Raw genomic sequence first — 25,177 nt, forward strand, 5'->3', positions numbered from 1 at the left:
AGGTCTCTGAGAGAATGGGTGTCCTTTGTTGTGGTGGGAAGGTTGCTAGAGGAGCAAGAGGAGAGGAAAAGAAGCTGAGGAGGCCCTTCGCTCTCGCTCTCGGTGCCTAGTTTATCTGGGTCCTGCTGATTTATCTGGTCCGTGCTCGAAAGGAGGAGTGTGGATGAGGAAAAAACAGATGGTGGAGTCTGGTGGGCATTCCAGTGAATCCTGAATCTGCCTCGTGTTTATTTCTCATAGCCTCTATATCCCCTAATCCAGAAAGAAGGCAGGCAAAAGGCTTTTTACCCCCTACAAAGAACGAACAAAGTAGTTACCTTCTTAGTATCCAAAACATCTAGTAACCACACCCTAGGTCAAACAGCCTGTTATCTTAGGCAAACCAAGCAGTAGCTTCACCTTAGGCCAAACATCTTGTCTTGTTTGACCTTATAGGAGCAATAATAGGCTTGAATGATTTTTATTTCCTGTTTTGTTTGTATAACAAACATTGGTTCCTGTATTCTGCCTATTTTTTATTATTGTGGGTTTTTTCTGAGTTTATAATATATATAATTTAAAATATATACTATATTAAAGAAATTGGATTTTACCTGTGGCAATAGCTAAATTTTTTTCGATTTGTTTGGCTTTTGCTTTGTTGGTGTGAGAATTTTTTTTCCTGTACAAAATTGTTTCAGTTTTGTGTGACAAACATATCAATGGTGTGCTGGTAGGTGTTTAACAACTGGTTCTCTGAAGAGGAGAAGAATTTTATTGTCCTTTGTGTCCTTTCAAGACATGGACTGAGTCTCTCAACCTGAGTTGGGAGGAACCAGCTTCAACGGTCTTCTGGGGTAGTAGTGAGTGATGACACTTGCCTCGCTTCAAGGATAAGATTACTGTGAACATATTCTGAGGTCCTTTTAAGTTGTGATTTTGTCTGTTAAAATCTTTGAACCACCAGCTGTAAGATATTGGTAGAGGCCAGTCCAGTTCTGTTATTTCCACTTCAGGATGATAACTAGCTGCTCATAAGTAGGCTGAGAGCAAGCCATCTTTTCCAGAGTCTGGACGCTGCTCACACTGTTAGACTCCTGCATGCATATTCTGAACAGTTTGTGGACCCTGACCCGGAGATCTGCTTGTCCATATGTAAGAAATATTAAATATGAACATTTCCTACCAAATACTATAGAAAGAATTAAAATCTTTTAATCCTCCCTATTGTGTAAGACTTTCTTGCAAATGATTTAATTCTCCCACTTGGTTAAACTTTTGTTTACACAAAGGCTTCCTGCTGCATTCCAGGAATTTGATGACCTGGAGCTGAGACAGTCCCTTATCTCCCATCGGTTTTCTCTGCACCAATTCTTCTCAGACTAGCCAGTCAAATAAGACTGAGGTCAGACCCCCCCCCCCCCAGCCAATGGAGAAAAGACACAGTCACCACCTGAAATAGAAAAACAAAACAAAACAAAAACGTGGTGGTTTCGGCGCAAGCTTTAATCCCAGCACTCAGGAAAAGGCAGGTGGATCTCTGTGAGTTTGAGACCAGCCTAGAACAAGAGCTAGTTCCAGAACTTCTAGGGCTGTTACACAGAGAAACCCTGTCTCAAAAAACAACAACAAAAAAGGAAAAAAAAAAAAGACAAGAAAAAAAAAACCAAGTGTATTTCCTGTCACTGTGTTTCTTCTTCTAAACACACCTTCTTGATCAAGAGCAAAGTTTTGTCTTTTCTATTGACCTCACCCTCCCCCCTCTCTCCTTTGAGACAGGGTCTCTCTGTGTAGTACTAGCTGTCCTGAAACTCTGGAACTTGGATGCTTGCATCTCTGTTATTCAAATACATGGGCCACCACACCCTGCCCCAAACTTACTCTTACTTCTAACACAGCTCTGCTTATTACAACTTCACAGTTGGGAGCAGTGAGGGTTGAGTTCCTGCTTGTTGGGGGTTAGCAACTTCAGCCCCTCCCCCACAGGCCCCACCCCTCACAGAGGAGGAGCTAACATTCAGATTCTCACCCTCCACCCTTAGGTGAATAACCCAGACCTCAATGAGGAAGTTGAGTCTTTTCTAGTATTTGGTCATTTCTGCTGGGCACTTATGTCTGTCCTTTGCAGCCTGTGAGGCCAGCATATCCTTGCCACAGTATTCTAGCTCAGTGGGCTACTCAGCCTTTAGGGTGACCAAAGGGTGGCATCATTTCCTCACTGAATTCAGGATGTCAGGCAACTCAAACGGGACTGCTCCTTGCACCCAGCTCTTCCTGTTCTTTGGTTGGGGGCCAGAAGTTTTCTAATTCTCTGAGTTCTGGCACAATCCCAACATCTCTGTGTATCTTAAGAGGTTGACTATAATCACTGGAGCTTCTAGGAAAAAGTCTAGTGCCTTTTAGGAACAGGTCCTGCCCCAGCACAAAATTCTCAGTTCCTTGCCAGTCTGGCCCCTGCTCCCAGAGACCCTAGCCCTTGGCCACAGCACACAGAATAAGTTTGTCAGGGCTCTTTAGGCAACGGCCCTCCCTTTTCCGATAGGAGCGTCTTTTGACCCTAAAGCCATCCCACCCACCCCCCGCCCCAGGGGCTCACCTCCCCCTCCCCCGTCACAAGAGGCTACAGACGTCCAACCGTGAGTAGGGGGAGGAACAGGGAAAGTACCAGGTCAAATTCTGCAGGGTTCACCCCAGGGGAACTATGGGGGTGGGGAGGAGGTGTGGGGGGAAATCTTACTAGGTCCAGGGAGCTCCGCCAGGTCTGGGAGGGCGGCTATCACTTGAGGGCGGGGCGGGGGCGGGGCAGGGGGGGCAGTGAGGTAATTTCCGCGCTCTGTCGTCAGAGGTCTGAGTCGCCCCAGGGGCAGAATCGAAACTGATCGCTCCTCCAAGTCGATGCTGGTGCACTGGGTAAGTATAGGGTGGTGGCTGGAGACTGGAGGACCACCGGGAAAGGTGTGAGTACCACCCCCTTGCCTGCAAATGGGCAGGACCAGCTGCCCCAGACAGACTCCAGTAGCGGACAATCCCATGGCCCCCTCCTCCTGCTTCTCCAGCTGCCGGGCATGGGGTTCTAGCTTTACGATTTAGAAACCTCCACAGGAGTGCAAGGGAGACCACAGGCTTTGCTTGTTGCTCAATTCTTTCCTTTCAAAACACAATCTTTGTACCTCAACATTTTCCTTGAAAGTTCTCTTTAGAGTGCTAGGGTGTAGTTCAATCATAGAGGATTTGCCTGACACGTATAAGAGCCTGGGTTTCATCCTCAACACTGAAAAGGGGGGAAAAAACCCAAGGGAAATTCCCCTTAGACCTGACCTAGGTGTTTGCAGGGAGCTAGCTGTTCCCTCGCCCATCCCTGCTGGGGTGGCACTAACTCAATCTCTGGGCTCTGGACATTACGTCTCCTCCTGGCATCTCTGAGAACTCTGATGAAGACTATTCAACCTGGGTAGAGCAAGACTTCTGCAAGGCTGTGCCCTCCCTTCCTGAGGCTCCTGTTACCAAGTCTGGTAGGCTATGGTAGTCCTAGGAGCTGACTAACAGCTCTCAGGAAAGGGTACTTTTTTAGAGAGCAAGGAGATCTGAAACTTGAGGAGTGAAGGAGCCCCAGAGGTACCAGGATGGAAGATTCTTTGGCCTCCGAGCCCCCTTCTTCTACTAGCTGCCCCTTGCGTTCCTTATGGGCAGGACTTGGAGGCCTTTCAGGAGGAGGGGTTGAGCTGGGGTTCAGGTGGAACTCCCCAACAAGGTTGAACAGAAGTTTCTTTCACCTGACAGAGGCTATGTGGGTTCTTCTTGACCTTGGGCTGACTTGCTTCTCTTTTCCTACCATTTCTTCAACTGCTCAGAACCAACCCTGAAGAACCTGGCCTTCATCTGAGACGGCATCTTTGGGGTGCAGTCTGGGGTCTGCCAGCATGCCAGCCACCACAGGGCCACCCTTGGCAGAACTCTATGCTCAGGTAGACCTTCACCTGGGCTGCTCCAAGTGCACCCAGTGTCTCAATGAGAGCACCTACATCCTGAATGAAGTGAAACACAACTGCCCCAGGGAGATCTTGCTTGTCCGATACAAGCAAGGTGCCAACAATAGGGTGTGGCGTAAGGTAGGCCGCCGGCCCAGCTTCCCAAGACCTTGGCGCTATGAAGTCTGCCGCTACTATATCCCAGGATTGGGCTGCAGGCGCCACGGGAACAGATGCACCTTTGCCCAAAGCTCCGAGGAGGCTCTCGTCTGGACATTTGAGCGCAAGTACAACCTTCCCCGCCTGAATTTGAAAGCTGCAGTGCAGGGCACCAGTGCTCCGGATAGGCCACAAACCCCAGCTGAAACGATCCGAGCAGAGTTTGGTGGCCATTTCCAACTGCTCTGTGCCCTCTGCTTCAGGTGCCGTCCCCCATGCCTCCTTCCTGTGGATCCCAGGGGCCGTTGCCCTAAGCACCAAATCTGCCCCACAGTCCTCATTCATGTTATAACTGAGGGCCGAAAGCGGCAATTTGTGGAGGTGCGGCCACAGCCACAAAACAGACGTCCTTTAAACTACTGCAACTTTGTGGGCCGCGGGGTACCATGCCACCACGGGGTCTCACGCTGTGAGTATGCGCACAGCGCTGTGGAGATGGCTGTGTGGAAGGCCGAGCAGCTGGATGGGCTCCAGAGAAGAGATCTGCTCACATACCCTCTCCTTGGAGAGGACAGAAGGAAAACCAGTCATGATCAGCCCCCTGTGGTCCAACTGTACTGCTATGCCTGCTTGGTCACCTGTAGTTCTCAGGAGGAGTTTGAGAACCACTGTTCCTCCCTGGAGCATGCGCAGATGGTGGCCTTTGACCAGGCTGTGCACTGGAAGCACCGTGCCCCACCAATGGGGCTCTCCAAATTTGAGCTCTGCCCTAGGTAAGGAGAGTTATGTGGGAGCTTAGGGTAGGAGAAGAACCCCTACGTCAGGTCAGCACCGGGGATTGTGAGTCCTCACATCTACGTGCCCTCTGCATGTCAGGCTAGTACTTCAGTGGCCTCTGAAGAAGGGTCCTTGTGCCAGCCCTTGCCCTGGAGATTCAGGGTGTAAAGCTAATGGAACCTCCATTCCCCTCACTCCAGTGTAGCATCCATTATGCATTCCTACTCCCAATACAGGCCAGGATCGGGCTGAGAGGGTTAGCTTCCGAGGGGGGCTCTATCTCCGTGAAGTCCTGCTGATGTCACGGCTCATCTCTCCAGGCCTGCTGTCTGTGAGCACGGAGATGTCTGCATCCAGGCACACTCACAACAGGAGTTGCAGGAGTGGGTTCAACGGGCGCAGGCTGTGGAGCTGCGGGAACAGGCTGCCTGGCAGGATGGGCTGGTGTCTTACCAGGCACGGCTGCTAGCTGAGTATCAGTGCAGCAGCAAAGAGGTGTTGGTGGTAAGTAGAGACTTGTGAGACTGGGGTGGTGAGCCGCAGGCTGCCCTGCTGAAAGTCAGGCTTTTGTGTGCAGATGGCTGAGACTGTCGATGGAGTATGTGTCACTTGCCCCCAGCCACTGGTGCACCAGGCCCAGGAGAAGAAGACCCAGCACGATTGGATGTTCTCCATCCACTCCGAGGTGAGGGTTCAACAGCCCTGAGATCTCAGATCTTATGGGCAGACCCTGCCGTGGGTGGAGGGATTCCCAGGGTCTTAAGGACCATAGGTGAGCAGATACAGGAAACCTGTGGTTTGGAGTTGTTGCTGCCAGGGTTCCACTTCTGTATGTGACCTAAGATAAACCCTATAGCCTGTTTCCTCCCACAGTGCTAGGTGAGCATGGCACCCTTACCCAATGGGGTCACTCCACTCAGTGGGGTAAATTAACGTAAGAAACAGGTGTGCCAGTGTCCTAGAGGGTGAACGTGACTTGTAATTACAGGACCCTGAAAATCCCAGCTGCTCATCCCTTTTTCTTTAATGTGTGCTGGGCCTTAGGCAAGCCATGAGCAGAGGTGAAGACCAGGGCAGACTGAGCAGTCTGAGGGTCCCATACTCAGAAAGTGACAGGCTGGCTCTCTCAGGAGGATTGGGTGGTCAGGGCTGAAGGAATCACCACGGACCCTGAAAGACACTGAGGGCGCATTCGATACCACTTCACGGCTTATCTCCTTTCCAGGACCCCTTGCTACATGTGGCTCTACTCAAGCAAGAGCCTGGAGCAGCCTTCTCACTGGTGGCCCCCAGCCTCCCACCAGGCCAGCTCTATGCACGGGGAAATCACTTCTGTGTACCCAACTCCCCAGCCCAGTTCCAGGTAGGGGTGCATGTACAGGCTGCCTCCTTTGGCAGCTTTGAGCAATGGGTGGTCTTTGACTTCGGTCACAGGCCGGTGCTGCTCCAGAAACTGAAGTTGCAATTGGGCCAGGCACAAAGCCTGGGGCTCTGTGGGAAGCCAGCACCCAGACAACCCCAGGAGCTAGACTGCTGGCACACAGGCAACCGCCATGTGGTGCTTGAGGTAGATTGGACACCTGAGCAGGAAGCCCTGATGGCCAAGTACAAGGTACCCTCCCTGGCCCTGGAGTTCAGTCACAGTACCGTGGTCTGGGGCCCCATCTCTCGTACAAACTACCGGCAGAGGATGCACAAGTTTCTCTATGAAGAGGAAGCAGCTCAGCAGCAGCTGGTAGCCAAGTAAGTGGGGCAGTGGGGCTAGTAGGAGCGACCCAAGTCTGGACTTGGAGAGGGGCCTTTGTCTGCGGCATAGAGAGCTGACCTGTAACTTTCCACCAGGCTGGCCATGAAGGGCCAGGTATCCCTGAAGACGGCACTGCAGACACCGGCACTTGGCATGCTCTTTGCACCACCAGGAGCCCTCTATGCCGAGGTCCCTTTCCCTTCTTCTCTGTTGCCAGACACGGACCAGGGCTTCCTGCTGAGCCGGGCAGTTAGCACAGCCCTTGTAGCTCCTGTACCTGCACCTGACAATACGGTATACCAAGTACGGCTGGAGACGCGGGCCAGCTCAGAGAATGCCCTGTGGCTGCTGTTATCAGCACGGTGCTGCACGGCTTTGGGGCTGCGACCACAAGACACCCCCATCTTGGAGGTGCAGTTCCAGATTGACCCTCTGACCTTCCGGTTCTGGCATCAGGCAGTAGACGCGCTGCCTGAGGAGCGCCTGGTGGTTCCTGACCTGCCTGCCTGCTCCCTGCCCCACCCCTGGCCCGTCCCACCCTCGTTCAGTGGCAATCACAAACAGAAGCTGGCTGTGGAGCTCATTGCAGGCAGAAGATCCGAGGGCGCAAAGCCCATCCCACCGCTTCTCATCTATGGCCCCTTTGGTACTGGCAAGACCTACACACTGGCCATGGCTGCCCTGGAGGTTGTCCAGCAGCCCCACACCAAGGTGCTCATCTGCACACACACCAACAGGTGAGCTCAGAGCTGCTTTCAGGTTGCTCAACACTGCCCTGCCGCCCAGGATATCCAGCTCTTTGGTTCTTAATGAAGATGCCCATAGTGGCTGGTTGCAGTTTTCAAATCCAACTGGGGTGCCCTGAATCAATGCATATATTTTGTGGGTAAGGAGATGTGGGTGGCTTTCCACAAACCTTGGACCAAGGAGAGGGTTGTAGTGGTGTTGCGTTTGGCCTACCCCATGTTTTCTGGGCAAGGCGTTGTTGTTTTTTTTTCTTTTTCTTTTTTTTTAAATAGAAACAGGCTATTCAACCGAGAAGTTCCTCTTTGACTAGCGTGGTTTTTCTAGTTCCCTAAATCACATATTATTACAGGCATAGAGTTCTTCTTTAGCCCAGAGAATGGGGTGAAAGGAAAAGCCCAGAGCGATGGCTGTGTGCCCTGCCTAGGCTGAGCTGAAGGTCTGAGTGGCAAGGCTGTTGCGTACCTGGAAGGTCCTAGGCAGCACCTCCTTGGTCTCTCAACTCTCAGGCTCTGCTCCCGAGGGCCAGTCACCAGTTCTCGTTGCCAAAGCTTGCAGCACCCAGGAATTATGTTCAGGATCAGTGTCAGCCCCCAGCCACCAAGGCTGTCTTAGGTCACGGCTAGCTCTCCGCTTGGCCTCAACTCAGAGACCACCGTCTCTAAGCTACCTCTGACCACCTGGGCTCTGGCCCTCCCTGTGTCTTTGCCTTTTGTTCCCTTTTGAGTACATTTGAGTCCTTGGGTGAGACCCCTGTCTGTCTGCCTTGTGAGTGAGTGTTCCTGGCATCTAGGCAAGGCTGAACACACATGTTTTAGCCAGCAGCCTGAGTCCTGAAGGAGCATCCCACAGTGCCTCACCCTTCCTACAGTGCTGCAGACATCTACATCCGGGAGTATTTCCACGGCTATGTCAACAGTGGCCATCCAGAGGCAGCTCCGCTCAGGGTGATGTACACAGACCGCCCCCCAAGGCAGACCGACTCGACCACGTTACGGTACTGCTGCTTAACGGAGGACCGCCAGGCCTTTCGCCCACCCACGGGACCAGAGTTGGTACAACACCGATTGGTGGTCACCACCACTTCCCAGGCTCGTGAGCTCCAGGTGCCAGCTGGCTTCTTCTCCCACATTTTCATTGACGAGGCGGCCCAAATGCTGGAGTGTGAGGCTCTCATCCCACTGGCCTACGCCTTGTCGTTAACCCGTGTAGTCCTGGCAGGGGACCACATGCAGGTCACACCTAGGCTCTTCAGTGTGCCCAGAGCTAAGGCAGCCGGACACACCCTACTGCACCGCCTCTTCCTGTACTATCAGCAGGAGGTACACAAGATCGCCCAGCAGAGCCGCGTTGTCTTCCATGAGAACTACCGTTCAACCGCAGCCATCATCAACTTCGTCTCCCACCATTTCTACGTAGCCAAGGGCAACCCTATCCAGGCCAGTGGCAAAGTCCCATGCCACCCCCAAAACTACCCTCTCATGTTCTGCCACGTGGCAGGCAGCCCCGAGCAGGACATGTCCATGACTTCCTGGCTTAACTCAGCCGAGGTCACCCAGGTAGTGGAGAAGGTGCAAGAGATCTACAACACCTGGCCTCACTGCTGGGGACCCCGAGAGCAGAGACACATCTGTGCTGTCTCCCATGGTGCCCAGGTGAGCTGTCTCCTCTGGCTTCCACGGCTTTACTTTCTTTACCTGTGAGGGATGGTTTTGTCCTTTTTCCAGTCTGATCCATGTGACCATGCTGGGGTGAGGGTGTATAGGGATTGGCAAGAGGACCCTGGTTCTTACCGGGTAACAGGCTCTCAGAACCCTGGACTTGTCTGCTTGCAGGTCAGTGCACTGAGGCAGGAGCTACGAAGGAGGAACCTGGGTGAGGTGTCTGTGGGCAGCTTTGAGATCCTGCCAGGTAGGTGATAGAATTGTGGGCCGGGGGCTGGCCTAATAGGGAGGTGGCTTCCAGCCCATTCTCAGACTCGGATGTGTAGGGTGGGACTGGGTTAGCCAGTCTGCTGATCTTACCTGGCCATCTGATCCATGTCTCCTACAGGGCGTGAGTTCCGGGTGGTGGTATTGAGTTCTGTCCACAACCGCAACAGTCTACTCAGCCCCGGGGCGCCAACCTCGGAATTCTTCACTGAGCCTCGGGTGCTGAACACGGTCATGACCCGTGCACAATCTCAGCTGGTGGCTGTGGGAGATGCTGTGGCTCTCTGTTCCTCCGGAGCCTGTAGAAAGCTCTGGAAAAGCTTCATTCGTGAGTGCATAGAGCACCACAGCGTCTTCCCTGAGGATCTGTCACTGGGGCAGATCGAGCAGGGTGTGGCCCAGAGACAGCACTGGGCTTCTTTGACACTCAGAGCTGGGGGCCCCGATGCGAACCACAGAGCTATGACACAGGATCCGCCCAGACCCACAGCTAACGGAACCACAGTCACAGTGAAGACGGAGACGGGAGCCAGGGCGGCAGTCACCGCACAGATGGCGGCAGTTACAGCAGGGGACACGGCAGAAGGAGGCTCAACCTCTCAACATGCAGCAACGGGAACGTCTACCCAGGAGGGTGGGATGTCTGAAGAACCTGAGGATTCTGAGTCTGACTTCTGGCCCTCCGACTGGGAACTCAATGCTGATGATGCCATCCTGAAGGAACTCCTTGACGAAAGCAGGCAAGTGACCGTGACGGTTCGGGAGGATGGGCTTCTGGACACCATGGTTTGGCCTGCATCCTCACAGAAGGCCCGGCAGTACACAAACCTGCCTACCACGATGCTGCGTAAGTTGCTGCGCTCAAACCCCAAGCAATACCGCCGCTGCAGCTTCCTACAGGAGACCTTTGAAAGAGCACTGGCCACGCCACTGGATGACACGGCCTCTAACCCTATCCAAGTTAGGGGTCGCCTGAACTGCGGGATGGCCTTTAGTGGGGATGAGGTGTTAGTCCAGGTCCTAGGCCCAGCAGCTGATGATAGGGGCATCTCAGGAAGCCTGCAGGGTCGTGTGATGGGTGTGCTGAAGAGAAGGAAACACGAACTGGCCTTCGTATGTCGAATGGATGATTGGGACCCCCGAATCATGATCCCCATCAACAATTCTGTGACCAAGATTTTTGTGGCAGAGATGAAGGACCCGCGGCAAGTTCCCGTCCATCGCCTCGTTCAAGGCCAAGTGAAGCGCGTAAGGCATGAGAATCTCAAGCCTGAGGACCAGAGCACCCGGCTTTTCTGGGTCCGTATTGTCCTCTGGCGAGAACGTTTCTACTACCCACTAGGCATCATCCTGGAGGTGCTGCCCAAGGCCATCACCTGGGAGCAGGGCCTTTATATCCTTGATCTAGAGCATGGCCTGAAGGCCCACACACCAGACCCAGCCTCTGTTTCCAAGGCTTTGCAGAGATACCGCTCAGAGCTAAACATGGCCTCTGGTCCCCGAGAGGACTGCCGCAGCTTCCTGACCTTCACTGTGGACCCCCAGGGTGCCTGCAACCTTGATGATGCCCTCAGTGTCCGGGATTTAGGCTCAGTGTGTGAGGTAGCTGTGCACATTGCTGATGTGGCCAGCTTGGTGCCCAAGGATGGAGCGCTGGACGTGGAAGCCCGCCAGCAGGGCTCTGTGTTCTATGCCCCCAGCAGGGAGCCAGTACTCATGCTGCCAGCCAGCTTGTGCCAGGATGCACTCAGCCTTCTGCCAGGCCAGGATCGCCTTACCATCTCTCTCTTCCTCACCATGGAGAAGGGCAGTGGCCAGATCAAGAGTCTACGGTTTGCACCGTCCATAATCTGCAATGACCGCCAGCTGTCATACGAGGAAGCTGAAGAACTGATCAAGGGGCACCCTGGGGGTGGCCTGGAGATGCCAGCCCACCTGAACTCTGTGGAAGCCTGTGTCGTGGCTGCCTGTTACTTCTCTTGGATGTTGCGCCGTCAGCGCCTGACAGCTGCCTGCTACTATGAGGCACCGGATGAGGACAGCCTGCTGGGCTTTCGCACGGCCCACATCATGGTCCAGGAGTACATGATCCAGTTTAACAGCCGTGTGGCTGAGTTCCTTGTGGGCAATAAACACACGCAGACACTGATACCACTGAGGTGGCAGCCCACACCCAATAGGCAACAGCTTGACGGTGTTTTTAAGAAGCACGGAGGACTGGTGCCCCTGTCACTGCACCTGTGCCAACACTTGAACACCCACTACACCCCCAGCAAGCAGCTGTGTCTCCTGACTTCCCTCTGGAAGCAAGTGCAACTTGCAGCTGGTACTCAGGACTATCTCCAGATGGTGGATCTTATTGCTACCGATGACCTGCACCCTTCACTGACTCCTGCGTGCCTGGACTTCCGAAAGGCTCTAGGCCGCTCTGTTTTTGGTCGTTCCAGCCAGGGTGAGCAGCAACCCACAGGCCACTACTCGCTGCAGGTAGATTGGTACACGTGGGCCACTTCACCCATCCGTAGGTACCTGGATGTTGTGCTGCAGCGGCTTATCCTAACGGCGCTGGGCCACAAGGGCTATACATACTCTACCAGGGACATCGATGGTCTCTGCCAGGACTTCAGTCGCCAGTATGCCTGTGCCCAGAGCTACCAACGACGGGCCTACAGCCTGTACCTGGCCACCCAGCTCAAGGCCCAGCCTCGAGGCAAGCTGGGCTTTGTGGTGGATGTCGAGATGGGTGCCCGCTGCTTCAAGTTGCTTTTCCCCGTCAACCGAGAAACCCTGCCTGACCCCTGCCCTATCTACTACCCCTCCCTGCAGCTGGCCGAACACCCCGAGGAGCTAGTGAGCCAGACAGGCCTGCGGCTTGTATGGCGGCGCCGTATCTACTCGGTGCAGGGGTCCAAGCCAACTTTACCACTGCTGGGCACGAGCCTTGATCCACACACCCAGACTATAGATGCCGCCCTGTGGACTCAGCTCCTAGTGCTGGTGAAGGAGCAGCGCTGGGCTGAGGTCGCTGCCCTCGTCCAGGAGCAAGACAAGAAGCCTCCTCGTGGGAGGGAGCGGGTGCAGATACACCAGAGTCGCTGTGGACACTTCACGGAGGTGGCCTGTGAGCTGAGCAGAGGAGATACTCTACAAGTACAGCTTGGTGCTAGCCTGCAGCGAGGCTTCCTGGCGCCAGCCTTGCAGCTGTGGACGGTGGTACCTGGCTTCAGCCTCTGTCTGGAGCACGTGGAACGGCCGGGTGACTGCTTTTCGGGTCCCGTGCACCAGGCTCTGAAGGACCGCTACCGAAAAGCAAGCGAGTACTCAAATGTGTGGAAGCCGCTCTGCGCCCTGGAGTCCCTTACCAGTGCCGTTTCAGAAAACGACTCCATCGTGCTGCAGAATGTGCATATTTCCTGGGACGCAGATCAGATGTCCCAAGGGCAACTGCAGGGCACCTTCCAGCTGGAAGCTGCCTTTCTCCAGGAGAACAGTATCAATGTCCACTTTGACTGTTGCTATCTCTGCATTCGGCTTGAGGGGATCCCTCTCTCTCTAGCCAGCCCACTCCCTGCACCCAGATGCCTTGGACCCTTCCTGAGCATTGACCCTGATACATATACCTGGGTGGCCCATGGCCTGGCTGGTGACTGGGACCAGGGGCTGGGCGGTGACTGGGACCAGGAGAGCGTGGATGATCGGCAGGAGGTTCCCAGGCAGATACATTTCTTCATCCACCACATGGCCATGGAGAAGGTTCCAGAAGAGGTGCTGAGACCTAATGCTCGGTTCACTGTGGAAATAATATCTAAGCAGCTTCCTGACCTGTGAGTGGTTCCTATCACCTGCTTGAGAAGGTCCCAGGACCTCCTTGGGCTCCCCTATCCTGGGAGGACATGGCCCCCTCCTTAGGAGAATCCTGTTTACTTTCCCCTATCCCTTCTCATCCCCAGCCGCAAGGAAGAAGCCGTGCGTAGATTGAAAGATGCATCGCCACTGGTCATCAGCATTGCCTTGGGCCGGCCCATCCCTGAGCCCCTTCACCAGCCCCGTCACCGGCCCATCCCCGAGCCCCGTCACCGGTTTATCCCTGAGCCCCGTCACTGGTTTATCCCTGAGCCCCGTCACTGGGCTATCCTTGAGCCCGGTCACCCATCTCAGCAGCACTCTTTCTGCAGGGGTAGGTCTGCTTTTCAGCTTCCCACCTCTCCCCAGTGCCTGGTGCTCAAATGATCCTTGGCTTCTGTTCCACTTCCACCCTAGCACCTATCAGCAGGTTCTCGGGGCGGCAGCACCTGCTACCGCCTACCGGCATGTTCTTGGAGCGGCAGAACTACAACATCCCTGGTGGGCGTCATAAGCTGAACCCTAGCCAGAACAGAGCCATCAGGAGTGCTCTGGAGAAGCAATTCACAGTCATCCAGGGTCCACCAGGTGGGGTTCGTTTGCAGAAGCCAGGGACTGCCCTGGGCAGGCAGGTGTGGCCGTAGGTACTCACACTGTCCTCTGTCCACAGGCACAGGGAAGACCATTGTGGGCTTCCACATTGTATACTGGTTCCATAGGTTAAACCAGCAACAGATGCCACCTGGCCGAAGCCCTAGTGGAGAGGAACAGCTGGGGGGCCCGTGTGTCTTATATTGCGGCCCCTCCAACAAGTCCGTGGATGTCCTGGGAGGTGTGTGAGGAGTAACATGTGGGTCTCCAGAGGGTGCTGGGCATCGAGGTACAGTCTCTCACATCTTCACTTGCCCTAGGACTGCTCCTGAGTAGGAAGACAGAGTTGAGGCCCCTGCGTGTGTATGGGGAGCAGGCAGAGGCCACTGAATTCCCACTGCCAGGAGTGAGTAGCAGGAGTATACTCACCAAGACCTCCCAGGAAGGGAGGCCGAATCAGAGCCTTAGGTACACAACACATCAGTCTGTGCTGGGGCTGAAGCAAGGGGACCTCCACTGGACAGGGTTTCACCAAGGTTCTGCCTCCTAGGAGCATTACCCTTCACCATCGGATCCGCCAGGCCCCTAATCCCTATGCAACAGAGATCAGAAAATTTGATGCCCAGCTTCGGGAAGGGAAAATACTCACGAAGGAAGATCTTGTGGTGTAAGTGGTGGGCTTAGAGGTGGAACTGCCCTTTGGCAAGCTCACTGGATGACGTGTGTCACCTCACACAGGTACAGGAGAGTCTTGGGGAAGGCACGCAGGTATGAGCTCGAGCGCCACTCAGTCATCCTGTGTACATGCTCCTGTTCGGCATCGGGAAGCCTGAAAACTCTCAGAGTTCGACAGATCCTTATTGACGAGGCAGGCATGGCCACTGAGCCAGAAACCCTTATTCCGTTGGTGTGCTTCTCGCGGGTTGAGAAGGTGAGGTTGGAGGGATCTGGAGCTGCTCTCTGGGTTCCTGGGGGCGGTTTATGCTGTGGTGCTGAGGGTGCGATAGGTAAGCATCACTCTCGGTTGAAGATGACCAAGAAGCGGGGATGCCTCTGGCCAGATAGCTACATGGATGCCCTACCTGTCTGTGCTTCCAGGTGGTTCTGCTTGGAGACCACAAGCAGTTGCAGCCTGTGGTCAAGAATGAACATCTGCGAAACCTGGGGATGGAACGGTCTCTCTTTGAGAGGTACCACAAGGATGCCATTCTGCTGGACACACAGTACCGTATGCATAAGGACATCTGCTCCTTTCCCTCCATGGAATTCTATGGGAGTAAGCTGAAGACCTGGTCTGACTTGAAGCGTCCACGCAGCATCCTGGGCCATGCTGGCAAGGAGAGCTGCCCTGTCATCTTTGGCTATGTGCAGGGCCAGGAGCAGAGGCTGCTGGTGTCCACCGAGGATGGCAATGAGAACTCTAGGGCCAATCCAGAGGAAGTAGCTGAGGTGGTAAGTGTCAGAGCACTCTCTTTGGTGCATGATAGGACAGGAGAGGCTTCCTGGATGAGGATGAAGGCTAAGGAAAGCTTCAGTGGTCAGGAAGGCTGGGAGCAAGTGAGGCCCCTGTACTCTGGACAGAAGGACTGGGTTCCAGCTCCATCTGCCCCGTCATTTACTTAGGTCCGCATCACCAAGCAGTTGACCCTGGACCGGATGGTGGATCCCAAGGACGTTGCCGTCCTTACGCCCTACAATGCACAGGCTGCTGCAATCAGCAAGGGCCTCAGGCAAAGAGGGGTCATCGGAGTGACTGTGACTTCCATAACCAAGAGCCAGGGTGAGACTAACTCTAAAGAGACCGTTTCATTTGTGTGGGAGTCATCAGAGGGGTTGGTGGGCAAATGTAAACTCATCTACCGCTCCCGCTTCCTCCTCTCCTCCCAGGAAGCGAGTGGCGCTATGTGCTGGTGAGCACGGTCAGAACATGCCCCAGGAGTGATGTGGACCAGAGGCCAACCAAGAGCTGGCTCAAGAAGTTCCTGGGCTTTGTTGTGGACCCTCACCAAGTAAACGTGGCCATCACCCGGGCCCAGGAGGGGCTGTGCCTCATTGGTGAGGGTTTGCATTTCTGGGAAATGTTGGGGTGAAACGGTGTCAAGCATGCTCAGGGCAGAACTAAGAGCCACCTTGATTCTCCCTGCAGGGGACCACGTTCTGCTACGCTGTTGCCCACTCTGGCACCGTCTCCTAGACTTCTGTGAGGCCCAGCACAGCCTTGTGCCTGCTGAGAAGGTGCGGGTCCAGAGAAGGTCTGCTTTATCTTCCTGAAGAACTCCCATCTGCCCAGCCTTTGATGTGCCAGCGACTATGCCCCTCATTCTCCTCTGCCAAGGCCCTGGGCATTCAGTGGATTGTCACAGATCTCTGTCCCAGCTAAACACTGGTCGACCACTTCTGCTATCTTCTTGGGAAAGACCTTGGTATTGGCTGCAGTGACAGTCTTATGGGTGGTGGCCTCTTCCTGGGCCGGAAGCAGGCTTAATAATGATGACCTTCCTGTTTGTGCCTGGACTTGAGTGGAAGGGAAAGAGCTGTAGGTGGGACCCTTTGATCCCGTGTTGTTTTTCCTGGAGCATTTGTTGTCTAGGACACCTCTTAGTGGCCACAAAAGACCCCAGGATATATCTTTACTGTCAGTGGGAGCTTAAACAGGAATGAAACTCCTCTGAGGCTGCACTCTGACAGAGATCCATCTGTTGTTGCACTGGGCACCAAGTATTCACTTGTCATATTTTCTAGTCTTAATAGCCTAAAGCTAGCTCCTCTTACTGTGCCCCTCAGAGTGGGCAAGGAAGCATTCCTGGGAGAAAGACTTTTTCTCTTTTATTACCTACTACCTTATGTCACGCAGGGCTGCCTGCTCGGATAGGGGCAGGGAGGGCAGAGCCAAGCCAAAAGATCACAACAGTCCTAGGAGGCGAAACATCACAGGCAGCTGGGAATGAGGTAGCCCAGTACCACTGCTGGGCTTCTTCACCAAGCCTTCACGCCTGTTTCTAGGGCTTTAGGACAACCTAAGTCTCAATCTTTTTCTGCAGGACTGAGCAGGTAAAATCGCTCAAGGCCCCCTCTCATACTCCCACCTCCTGGCAGTTCCAAGGCTGCAGCCACTCCTTTCTCAGTGACTCCCTCTCCTGAGGTCAGAGATGCTACAAGCCCACACCAGGAGAGGTGGGGCTTCTAAGATCTGGCTGCAGAACCTCCTTTGAGAATAATGTCTGGTGTTTTCTACAAATTAATTTTCTACATTCCATCTTTTAATCTTTTCTCAGGTCATGCCTTATATAACTGTATAATTTTATTATAAAAATTTCTCTGAAAGTTCTCATGGGTGTTTTGTGGTATGGACAAGAGTAGACAGGACTGGCCTTCATCTTGTAGCCATTGAGGGAGTCAAAGGAGGAGCCGAGTATAGGACCTGGGAGAATGGGGAGAGAAAGTAGGGGTATCCTGTCTTATGACTGAGAAAATGACTACAGTCTTAGGAAGCCAGTGGATAATTTAGCAGAGATGGGCTGGAACTGGAGAGCTAAGTCTGTGCTGTAGGTTTGGCTGACTGCTCTTAGTCCCCAGGCTGAAGCAGGTCCAAAGTCCTTATGGCCGTGACCTCAATGACAACTTGTCTGTTCTGAAATTGTCCTCTAGTACTTTGGACCCCACGGCCCCCTCCAAGTCAACTTGTGACTTGCGTCTGTTTGGCCTTTGACTTTCAGCCAAAATGACTTAACCTCACACAGCTGATACAAGAATGCTAGGCCCAAGGAAAACGTGGTGGGCGTTCCTAGAGACTATGTAAGGAGATGAGGTCCCTAAGGCCTGTCTGTTTCTAGAGTTGAGAGGAACAGCAAAGGACACCAGCTCCACCTGCCTCCTTATCCACCTAGGTCTGCAGCTGAGTTTGGCAGGGATGTAGTGTCCTGGCTGGGTTCCTGGGGGCAGCTTGTGCTAGAGTGTTAGGGGTGTGAAAATTGAAGATGAGCAAGGGGTTGAGTAGTTCAAGAGCAGCCATAGTAGTGGAGTTTAGGGGTGGATATGTACTAAAATAAACAAGGCATTTCTAGATGGTGACAGCAGGATCTCCCTCACCTAGAGTCAGGGAGGGCTTCTTAAAGGGAGGGGCCTTGAACTTGCTGGAAAATAGTAAGGATGGTTTTAAGATGGTTGTTGGAGTTCAAGAAGAGGAGAAAACACAGATTCCATCAGGAATAAAGTTGCGGAGTGTGGTGGTGGTGAGGGTAGGGAACCTTGAGAAGGTATTGGCACTAGTGAGCAGTATACAGGCTGAGGAGTAGGCTCTGTGAGCCAGCTCCGCAGCATCCAGTGTCTGTAGTAGCTCTGCTGTGTGTCCACCTCTAGGCTACACTCTCTGGGCCTAATGGGACACAAGGCTGGGCCATAGTTGGGGATGGGGGTCTTCTGGTCCCAGTTAGTCAGCATGCCAGGCTACTAGACCCTCATATGGGTCCATCCTACATCTTTAGAACTACATCTAACCTGTGAGACATCCATAAGCAATTGGCACTTGGACAACACGATGCCACAGAGAATGACAGTCCTGATTTGTCTGTCAGTGACTGGAAGTACCTGACTTGCTACCTAGGCTGAGCCCCAACAGGCAGAGCCTATCCCCAGTAGGGGAAGTGGGGATCTTTATTACTCCCCACCCAATCCCACTCAGAAAATGACCCCTTTTCCAGTGGGGGTGGAGGGATTCCCTGTCTTTGACCACCTGACCACCTGCTTCTGCCAGTCCCGGCCATGTCAGAATGACCATCACCCATGGTGTGTGTGGTAGGAAGCTGGGCTCAGTGGGCTGTGTCAGCTTTTGTTCCTTTTATCAACTCTGCTGCTTTGCCCAAGCCCTGCATCTACCTTGTGATTATTTGTGCATGTGCACGCATGCTTGTGTACACGCACTCATACGTGCACACATGTGCATGTGCACGTGTGTTAACCTTGGTGGAAGACCTTAATGTCAAGGTGCCCTGGACAGCAGTGAGGAACGTTCACCTATGTGGACTGAGTATCAACTACTAACTAGCAAGGAGAGTAAGTGCTGCAGGAATGGTCACACTTTAGAAGCTAGGCACCACTGAATGTCTTAGAATGTCTTAGAGAGACTCCCAGCCAGGCTTCCTTTCTGGGATCCTCACACACTTGGGGTGCCCATGAACTTCAGCTTACTTGGAGAGAATGTAAGACCTTTATTTTAAAAATAAGACATCATTTGGTCCTGGGCATCCTTGCTCCAAGCCATCTGGGATGCTAACACCAAGGCTCTGACTGCCTTCAGTGGTGTCCAGACAGGACCAAAGTATCACCTTCCTCAGGAATCTCAAGTGAGGAGGCAGGTAAAGGACACTGGTTCTGGCTGTGGGGGCAAGGGCCTTGTAAGGTTCTGAGGCTGAGGGAGCTGAGTTCCCTTGGAACAGCTCTCATCATTAGAGGTGGCAGCCAAGTACCAGGGGCCAGCACTTCCTGCTCCAGTGGACTGTGGTCCTGAAATGTCCAACCTGGAGCTCTTCTGGAAAAGACAGAAGGCATAGGGGTTCTGGGGCTTGTGGGATGCTGGGCCATCAGGAAAACACTATATGGTTGTTGTTACCTTAAGGCCTAAGCAGGGTTGTGTCTTTAATCCGGTGTGTGTATACTCCTCTTTATTAGTGGATAAATATTAGAAAATCATCTCTCAGAAGGTGTGGTCAGGGGCAGGCTGGACTTGCCCAGCCGACTGGGGGCAGGCCCTTCAGGGGGTCCTGGTGTGGTCTGCAAGGTGAGGCTGTCCCTCCAGGGCTCATACACCAGGGTGTAGCTTTCTGCTCTCTTGATAGTGAACTTGTAGGTACGGTTGGGCAACAGGTTGTGAACATCAAAGGTGCAGGCAGCCACGGGGACTATGCCGCACTGTGTACACTCCTGTTGTGTCCGCGGCTCCAGCAGTTTGAAGCGCAGCTCATACTGTTCTGGTGCTGCTGGCTGGCTGGTGACAAACCAGCGTAGGCTGACCCAGTCCTGATGGGCCACTGACTCCTTCCGGTCGAACATAACTGGCATCTTAGTGCTCAACATAAGCCGGATGTGTGGGATTTTGGTGGCTCCAATGTCAGATACCAAGCGGTGCTTGACATGCAGGTGCCCTGGTACCATCATGGCCAGGAAGTTGTCCATAACAACTGACAAATCTGCCAACTGCTGCTCCACAAGCCCCCAGCCAGCCAGGAAGGGCCGTGGGTCAGGGGCCTCAAGCAGGGCGTCCAGTGCCGCTCGGCCATTGTCCAGCTGTTCCAACAGGTCCCCGAGCAGCAGGAGCTGGATCTTGGTCTGTGCTGTGCCCACCTTCTTCATGCGCTGAAACTTCCAGGGGTCAATGAGCTGGAACATGGTGTTAGGCAGCACCAGTGGGTTTTGGTCACCCAGGGCCAGATGCTTAGGGAGGATCTCAATGTAATAGGAACACTTCTTGAGTAGTTGCATGCGGGCATGGTGGCGCTTGAGCAACTGGGGGCTCAGGTCTGTGGTCAGAAACTCACGCAGCACATTGCGGCGCTCCATATAGGTCCTCCAAGCCTCCGGCTCCAGCAGCTGCTGGTCCTCTGCTTCCTCCACCTCCTCTGAGTCCAGGAAGGAGTGGGGACTGTCCAGCTTCATTTTGTCCAGGGCCAGGCCTGTCACCTGGAAGTTCATTGTCTAGGAGCTGAGGGTAAGGACTAGGCATCAGCTGTGACAATCAGACTGGCTGTGCCCCCAACCTAAGCCTTCTACCCCATAATGGTCTTTACTCTCCATCCCCTGGACCACAGCCTTCTGAGCAGAGAGAGACCCATGGATGGAGAGAATAGTAGGCTGGGTACTGAACAAAAGTAGATGATAAAGAAGAAACTTCTACCAAGGCACCAATAGTCTTTTGTGATGATGAGCTAACTGGGTTGAGAGTGGGCTATAGGATCAGAGTGGTCTGGAAAGAAACTCTGGGATGCCAACCAGTTGTGAGATGTCAGGAGCCTCAAGTTCCTCACCTACTGTGGATAATGGATGGTGCCCATTAGGCTGTGGAGAAGCTTAGGATGACTCTTGGGGTACTGATGAATTGACCATGTACCCCAGTAGTATCCAGAGACCTGGTACACCTCAGCACTGCTACCATACTTGGGGACAAGGCTAAGCAAAGACCAGATTCTACATCACTCTCCCATGGAGAAGGTCCTTGTGTGCCCAAGAACAGAGCAGATTCCATCCTACCATCTCACAGATGGTCACTTTTTGATTTTGACATAGCATCTCATTCTGTAGCTCAGGCTGTCCTCCGACTCCTCTGCTCAAGTCATCTCCTCATCACACCCTCTTGAGACTTCAGGGGTATATGCTGTTGTGTCTAGTTTATCCCCAAGTTGGAATTGTTGACCCCAGAGTCTTTCCCTCCTCTCCTTGTTCCCATACCAGGTCCCCAAATCTGGCCGGTATGCCACAAAACCCAGCAGCCAGAGCTTCCAGGAAGGACCAACATCCTGCCAGTTGTCCCTGGCACTGGGCCAGTGGCTTCACTTGGAAGTTTCAGGTTGTGGAAACTGGGGTTGAATGAGAAACAGAACTAAAAGACTATGACTAGCTTAAGGTCACCCACACCCGGGTCCCTACTAGTAAGGTTCATTCAAGTTGGCTTCACTTCCCAAAGACCATTTTAAAATTACTTGTGTGTGTAAGGAGGGCTATGACAGGCGTCTGGGACGGCAGAGAATGGTTCCTGAAAGCAAGCTGAGACCAGGGCCCCAAGACCCTGAGTCAACACAGTCCCTTGCATCGAGAAAGCTCTATGGAACCCTCCAAAAATTACTTTCCCAGTCTGTTATCCCATTTCCCCGTGGAGACTACCCACCTCGAGTCCCTGGCCATGCCTCTCCAAACCCTCTACCTACCACTCCTCTTCCGGATCACCTCCGTGAGCCCCAGCCTCCCTCTGCAAAGTGCCTGGCGCCCACCTCCTTTGCGGAGTCCAGCAGGAGCCGCAGGTGCACTGTCTGGTTAAAGCTCCGCCTGCTTCTGGCCCACCTGTTGCCATGGGAACCACTGGCCCTTGTGACGCGGCGGCGTGCTGGTCCAGGTGTAGGGAACTCTTGGTTTAAGGGCTAAACTCAGCCGCAGCAGGGATTTACGTTCAGGGCCGCGCGGGTTTGAAAACAAGTTCGATCTTAGCCCCACTGGCTAGTGAAATTGTTCCCTGGCTTGGTGCCTGCCAGACGCCCAGGAGCCACTATGGTGGCTGGGTTGACAGCTTGGCTTGAAGTGAGGTTCCCTGAATCACAGTAAACTTGTATCTTTGAGCGGGACAGCGCTGACGTCTGGGGCCCAAGAAGACCGCGGTTGCCAGTGGAGTGCAGGAAAGGAGCGCCTACTTGACATTCCAAACCAAGCTGTAGCCTGCGGATCTCAGGGGAGATAGAAAAAAGAGGAAGAGATGGATAGGCTCGCCTTAGCAAGCAGTCAGCAAGGCGAAGGGTGCTGGCTTTCCCAGACCTTCGGAAACTCATGTCCTGTCCCCTCTAGTCTAGATAAACGGGGTCTCCATAGCTTCAGGGGTCCTCAAAGGAATTTCCAAGTATGAATCACCCTCATACTACATACTGGGCTCTAGAACCCTGAATTTACTACCCAGATCCCTCCTCTCTTTAAGAGTCTGCTTGGGGTTACTCCTAGCAAGGGTCCCAGACACCTGAAAGCTGCAGGCTCATTTGCATACAGTGGCTGTCCTTCCACAGAGCTCCCAGCCCCCCTGGTGGCATCTAGCAAGCCAGGAAGCAGCTTTCCTACTTGTCAATCTACACTGACTACAGGCCTTGGAGGCCCTGGAGGAGGAGGGAGAAGTGATGGATGCTGGGTCTGTGCTCCTCTAGGGTAGTCATGGTAACCAGTGTTGAGAGTCTCTAGTACAAGAACTAGATTCCCCTCCCCCGCCCCCAACGAAAGGGATGGCATCTGAAGGTCCAGGAGGAACAAGCCACAGGAAGAATGCCAGCTCCCCAGCTCTTCCTCAGGAAGGAGGTGGGTGAGGCTCACTACCCTCTTCTTGGGGGTTGGGCTTGCTCCGGGCTTGTGAAAGTTCCTCAGTCCCGCTCTATCCTCCTTTTTCTCCACGACTCTAACTTTTTAATTTTACCATGTGTATGTGCACCATGAGCAGGGGTTAGAAGAGAGCATTGGATTTCTTGGGACTGGAGTTAGGGGTGATTATTAATCCAGCATGTAGATGCTGGCCTCTGAGCCCAGGCAGTCAGCAATAACAAGTGCTTGTAACGTCTGAGCCATTTCTCCAGCTCCTCTTATTTTTAATTAAAAATTTCATTTTGAGGTGTGTAAAGACAATCCCTCGCAGGTTTTGCTGTGTTTTTGTTTGTTTTTCACAAGGGTGTTAACCATGTAGCTCTCACTGACCTGAAACTCTGTAGAGCAGACTGGGTTCAAACTCACAGAGATCCACCTCCCTCTGTCTCCCAAACTCTGGGATTAAAAAGCATGCACCACATGCACCGCCACAGCTGGCTCTCTGCAGACGTGAAGAATGATGAACCTACAATCCCACTTACCCTTCATCCTTTCTCCCAGATACAAAAAGTACAAGATTATACCACGATACAGGGTAAGGTCTGTGGCCGCAGAGACACCTCAGGGAGTCTGGCAGTGTCTTAGTTTTTATTGCTGTGACAAGATACCACACAACCAAGGCCACTTCTAGAAGAGTTTATTGGGATCATGACCATCATGGTAGGGAGCGTGGCAGCGGGCAGGTATGGTTCTGAGAGCGCACATTCTTACCTGCAAGATGGAGGCAGAGAAAGCCAAATGGAGATGGCTGGGCTTTTGAAACCTCAAAGCCCCTCCCGTCCATGACATACCTCCTCCTACAAGGCAAACCTAATTCTTCCCAGATCCAACTAACCGGGACCAAGGGTCAACTATGTGAGCCTATGGGGCCATTCTCATGTAAACCACCTCATTCCATTTCCTGACCGCCGCAGGACCGCGGTCATATCATGATGCAAAGTGCATTTAGTCCATCTTCAAAAGTCCTCATAGTCTTTTTGGAGTCTCAGCGCGGTTTAAAAGTCAGTCTCAAGGGACTCAAGGCAGTCTCTTAATTGTAAGCCCCTATAAAATGGGTGAGATGCTTTTGTTTGTTTGTTTTTCTGAGAGCGGGATCCCACAAATTCTCTTCTTTCTCTGATCTTGGGGAGGGACTGAATTCTCCTTATCTTTAGGAAGAGAAAGAAAACGCTTCTACCTTGAGGCTTTTCTGACAGCAATTCTCGGCTCCTGTCCTCTCTCGGCATTTCCTTGAGCTGATAAAAGGTCTCTGGACAAGGACTGAAGAACAGGTCATTGAACAGAGCAGAATCCTCTACTCTTGACCACCAGCCTGTCTTTGGGCTTCCGCTACACATACAATGTGCTGAGTCACTGAGACCAGGACCCAGTGGCTTTAGGGGCAAGAGAGGAATATATATCCAGGAGGAATCTACATTCAGTGCCCTGGGTCTGACCTCACCGTGATCAGTGCAGAGGGAAGTTCTCCCTGTGGCTTCTCAACCTGAAGATAGGAAGCTTAATTTCTTACCAGGGAGGTACATCGTTAACACTGAGGACTTGGGTGTGAAAATCTCCATTTATATTCAGCGAGGCAGGTGGGTGTGAGCATTGAGGCCTCTTCTGGCACTCCCCAAATTTTATATTCGTAATTACCTTTTCTGGACACACACCAGGCTATATCTCTATGACATGGAGCTTGTGCCTTAGGGTTCCTGTCCCTTCCTGGCTGCTCAAGCCCACTAGGATTCAGCTACCTGGGATGCTGGAAGGACAAAACCGGTAAACTCATAGGTATCTCTGGTACACCGGAACTTACAAATTGCCCCGGGGTTCTTCAGAGAAAAGTCTCTGCTTGTCTAGGGTAGATGGGGAAGGAACCTGTTCGATATGTTTGTAGTATAAGCAGCAATTACATATGGAGCTTAGTAGTCACCACTCAGTGCTAAGGTGCCGTGTTTGGGAGAGAGAAGCCAGCAAGGGGGCAGGCAGTCTGTTGGTGAGACCCCCCCCTCCTCAGACTAAAACAGGAATATATTCAAGAACTGAGCTTGCTGGAGTTTGGTCCCCATTTCCTGACTCAGGAAAAATTGGGAGGCAGGCAGCTTGCTTCATTACAGACAGAATTTAGGAGTCAATAAGAGCCTGTCTGAGGCTTATCCCCGCCCTTTGCTTGCATTCTGACCATGTCCCCAACCTGGAGTCCTAGGTATCGGTCTCCCCTTCTCTGCAGTAGTAGTGAGTATCTCCTGGCTGTGAAGTGACTCAGACATCATATTCCAGCCACACCTCCTATGTACCCCGGCACCTCACGATTCCCCTGAGATCACTATCACCATTTTTCAACACAGAACCATAAC

The 25,177-nt window shown here is 53.1% G+C and overlaps 2 protein-coding genes across 2 annotated transcripts; one reads left to right on the forward strand and one right to left on the reverse strand.

The window, feature by feature from the left end:
* The first annotated feature begins 2,822 nt into the window (after positions 1 to 2,822).
* Helz2 (helicase with zinc finger 2) lies at positions 2,823 to 17,015 on the forward strand. The gene is made up of 19 exons (XM_013352197.2): positions 2,823 to 2,889; positions 3,831 to 4,879; positions 5,204 to 5,387; positions 5,461 to 5,568; positions 6,109 to 6,626; positions 6,726 to 7,367; positions 8,246 to 9,029; positions 9,210 to 9,285; positions 9,427 to 13,129; positions 13,256 to 13,482; positions 13,566 to 13,736; positions 13,819 to 13,980; positions 14,060 to 14,207; positions 14,290 to 14,406; positions 14,478 to 14,670; positions 14,838 to 15,191; positions 15,363 to 15,519; positions 15,627 to 15,794; positions 15,886 to 17,015. The coding sequence occupies exons 2-19, from the start codon at positions 3,900 to 3,902 to the stop codon at positions 16,008 to 16,010; spliced, it is 8,817 nt and encodes a 2,938-aa protein (XP_013207651.1). The 5' UTR covers positions 2,823 to 2,889; positions 3,831 to 3,899; the 3' UTR covers positions 16,011 to 17,015.
* Positions 17,016 to 19,424: 2,409 nt separating this feature from the next.
* Positions 19,425 to 20,426, reverse strand: Fndc11 (fibronectin type III domain containing 11). Its single transcript, XM_026787092.1, has one exon. The coding sequence runs from the start codon at positions 20,424 to 20,426 to the stop codon at positions 19,425 to 19,427; it is 1,002 nt and encodes a 333-aa protein (XP_026642893.1).
* Between the last annotated feature and the right edge of the window lie 4,751 nt (positions 20,427 to 25,177).

The sequence above is a fragment of the Microtus ochrogaster genome, linkage group LG8 (assembly GCF_000317375.1).
Source record: "Microtus ochrogaster isolate Prairie Vole_2 linkage group LG8, MicOch1.0, whole genome shotgun sequence".
NCBI lineage: Eukaryota > Metazoa > Chordata > Mammalia > Rodentia > Cricetidae > Microtus > Microtus ochrogaster.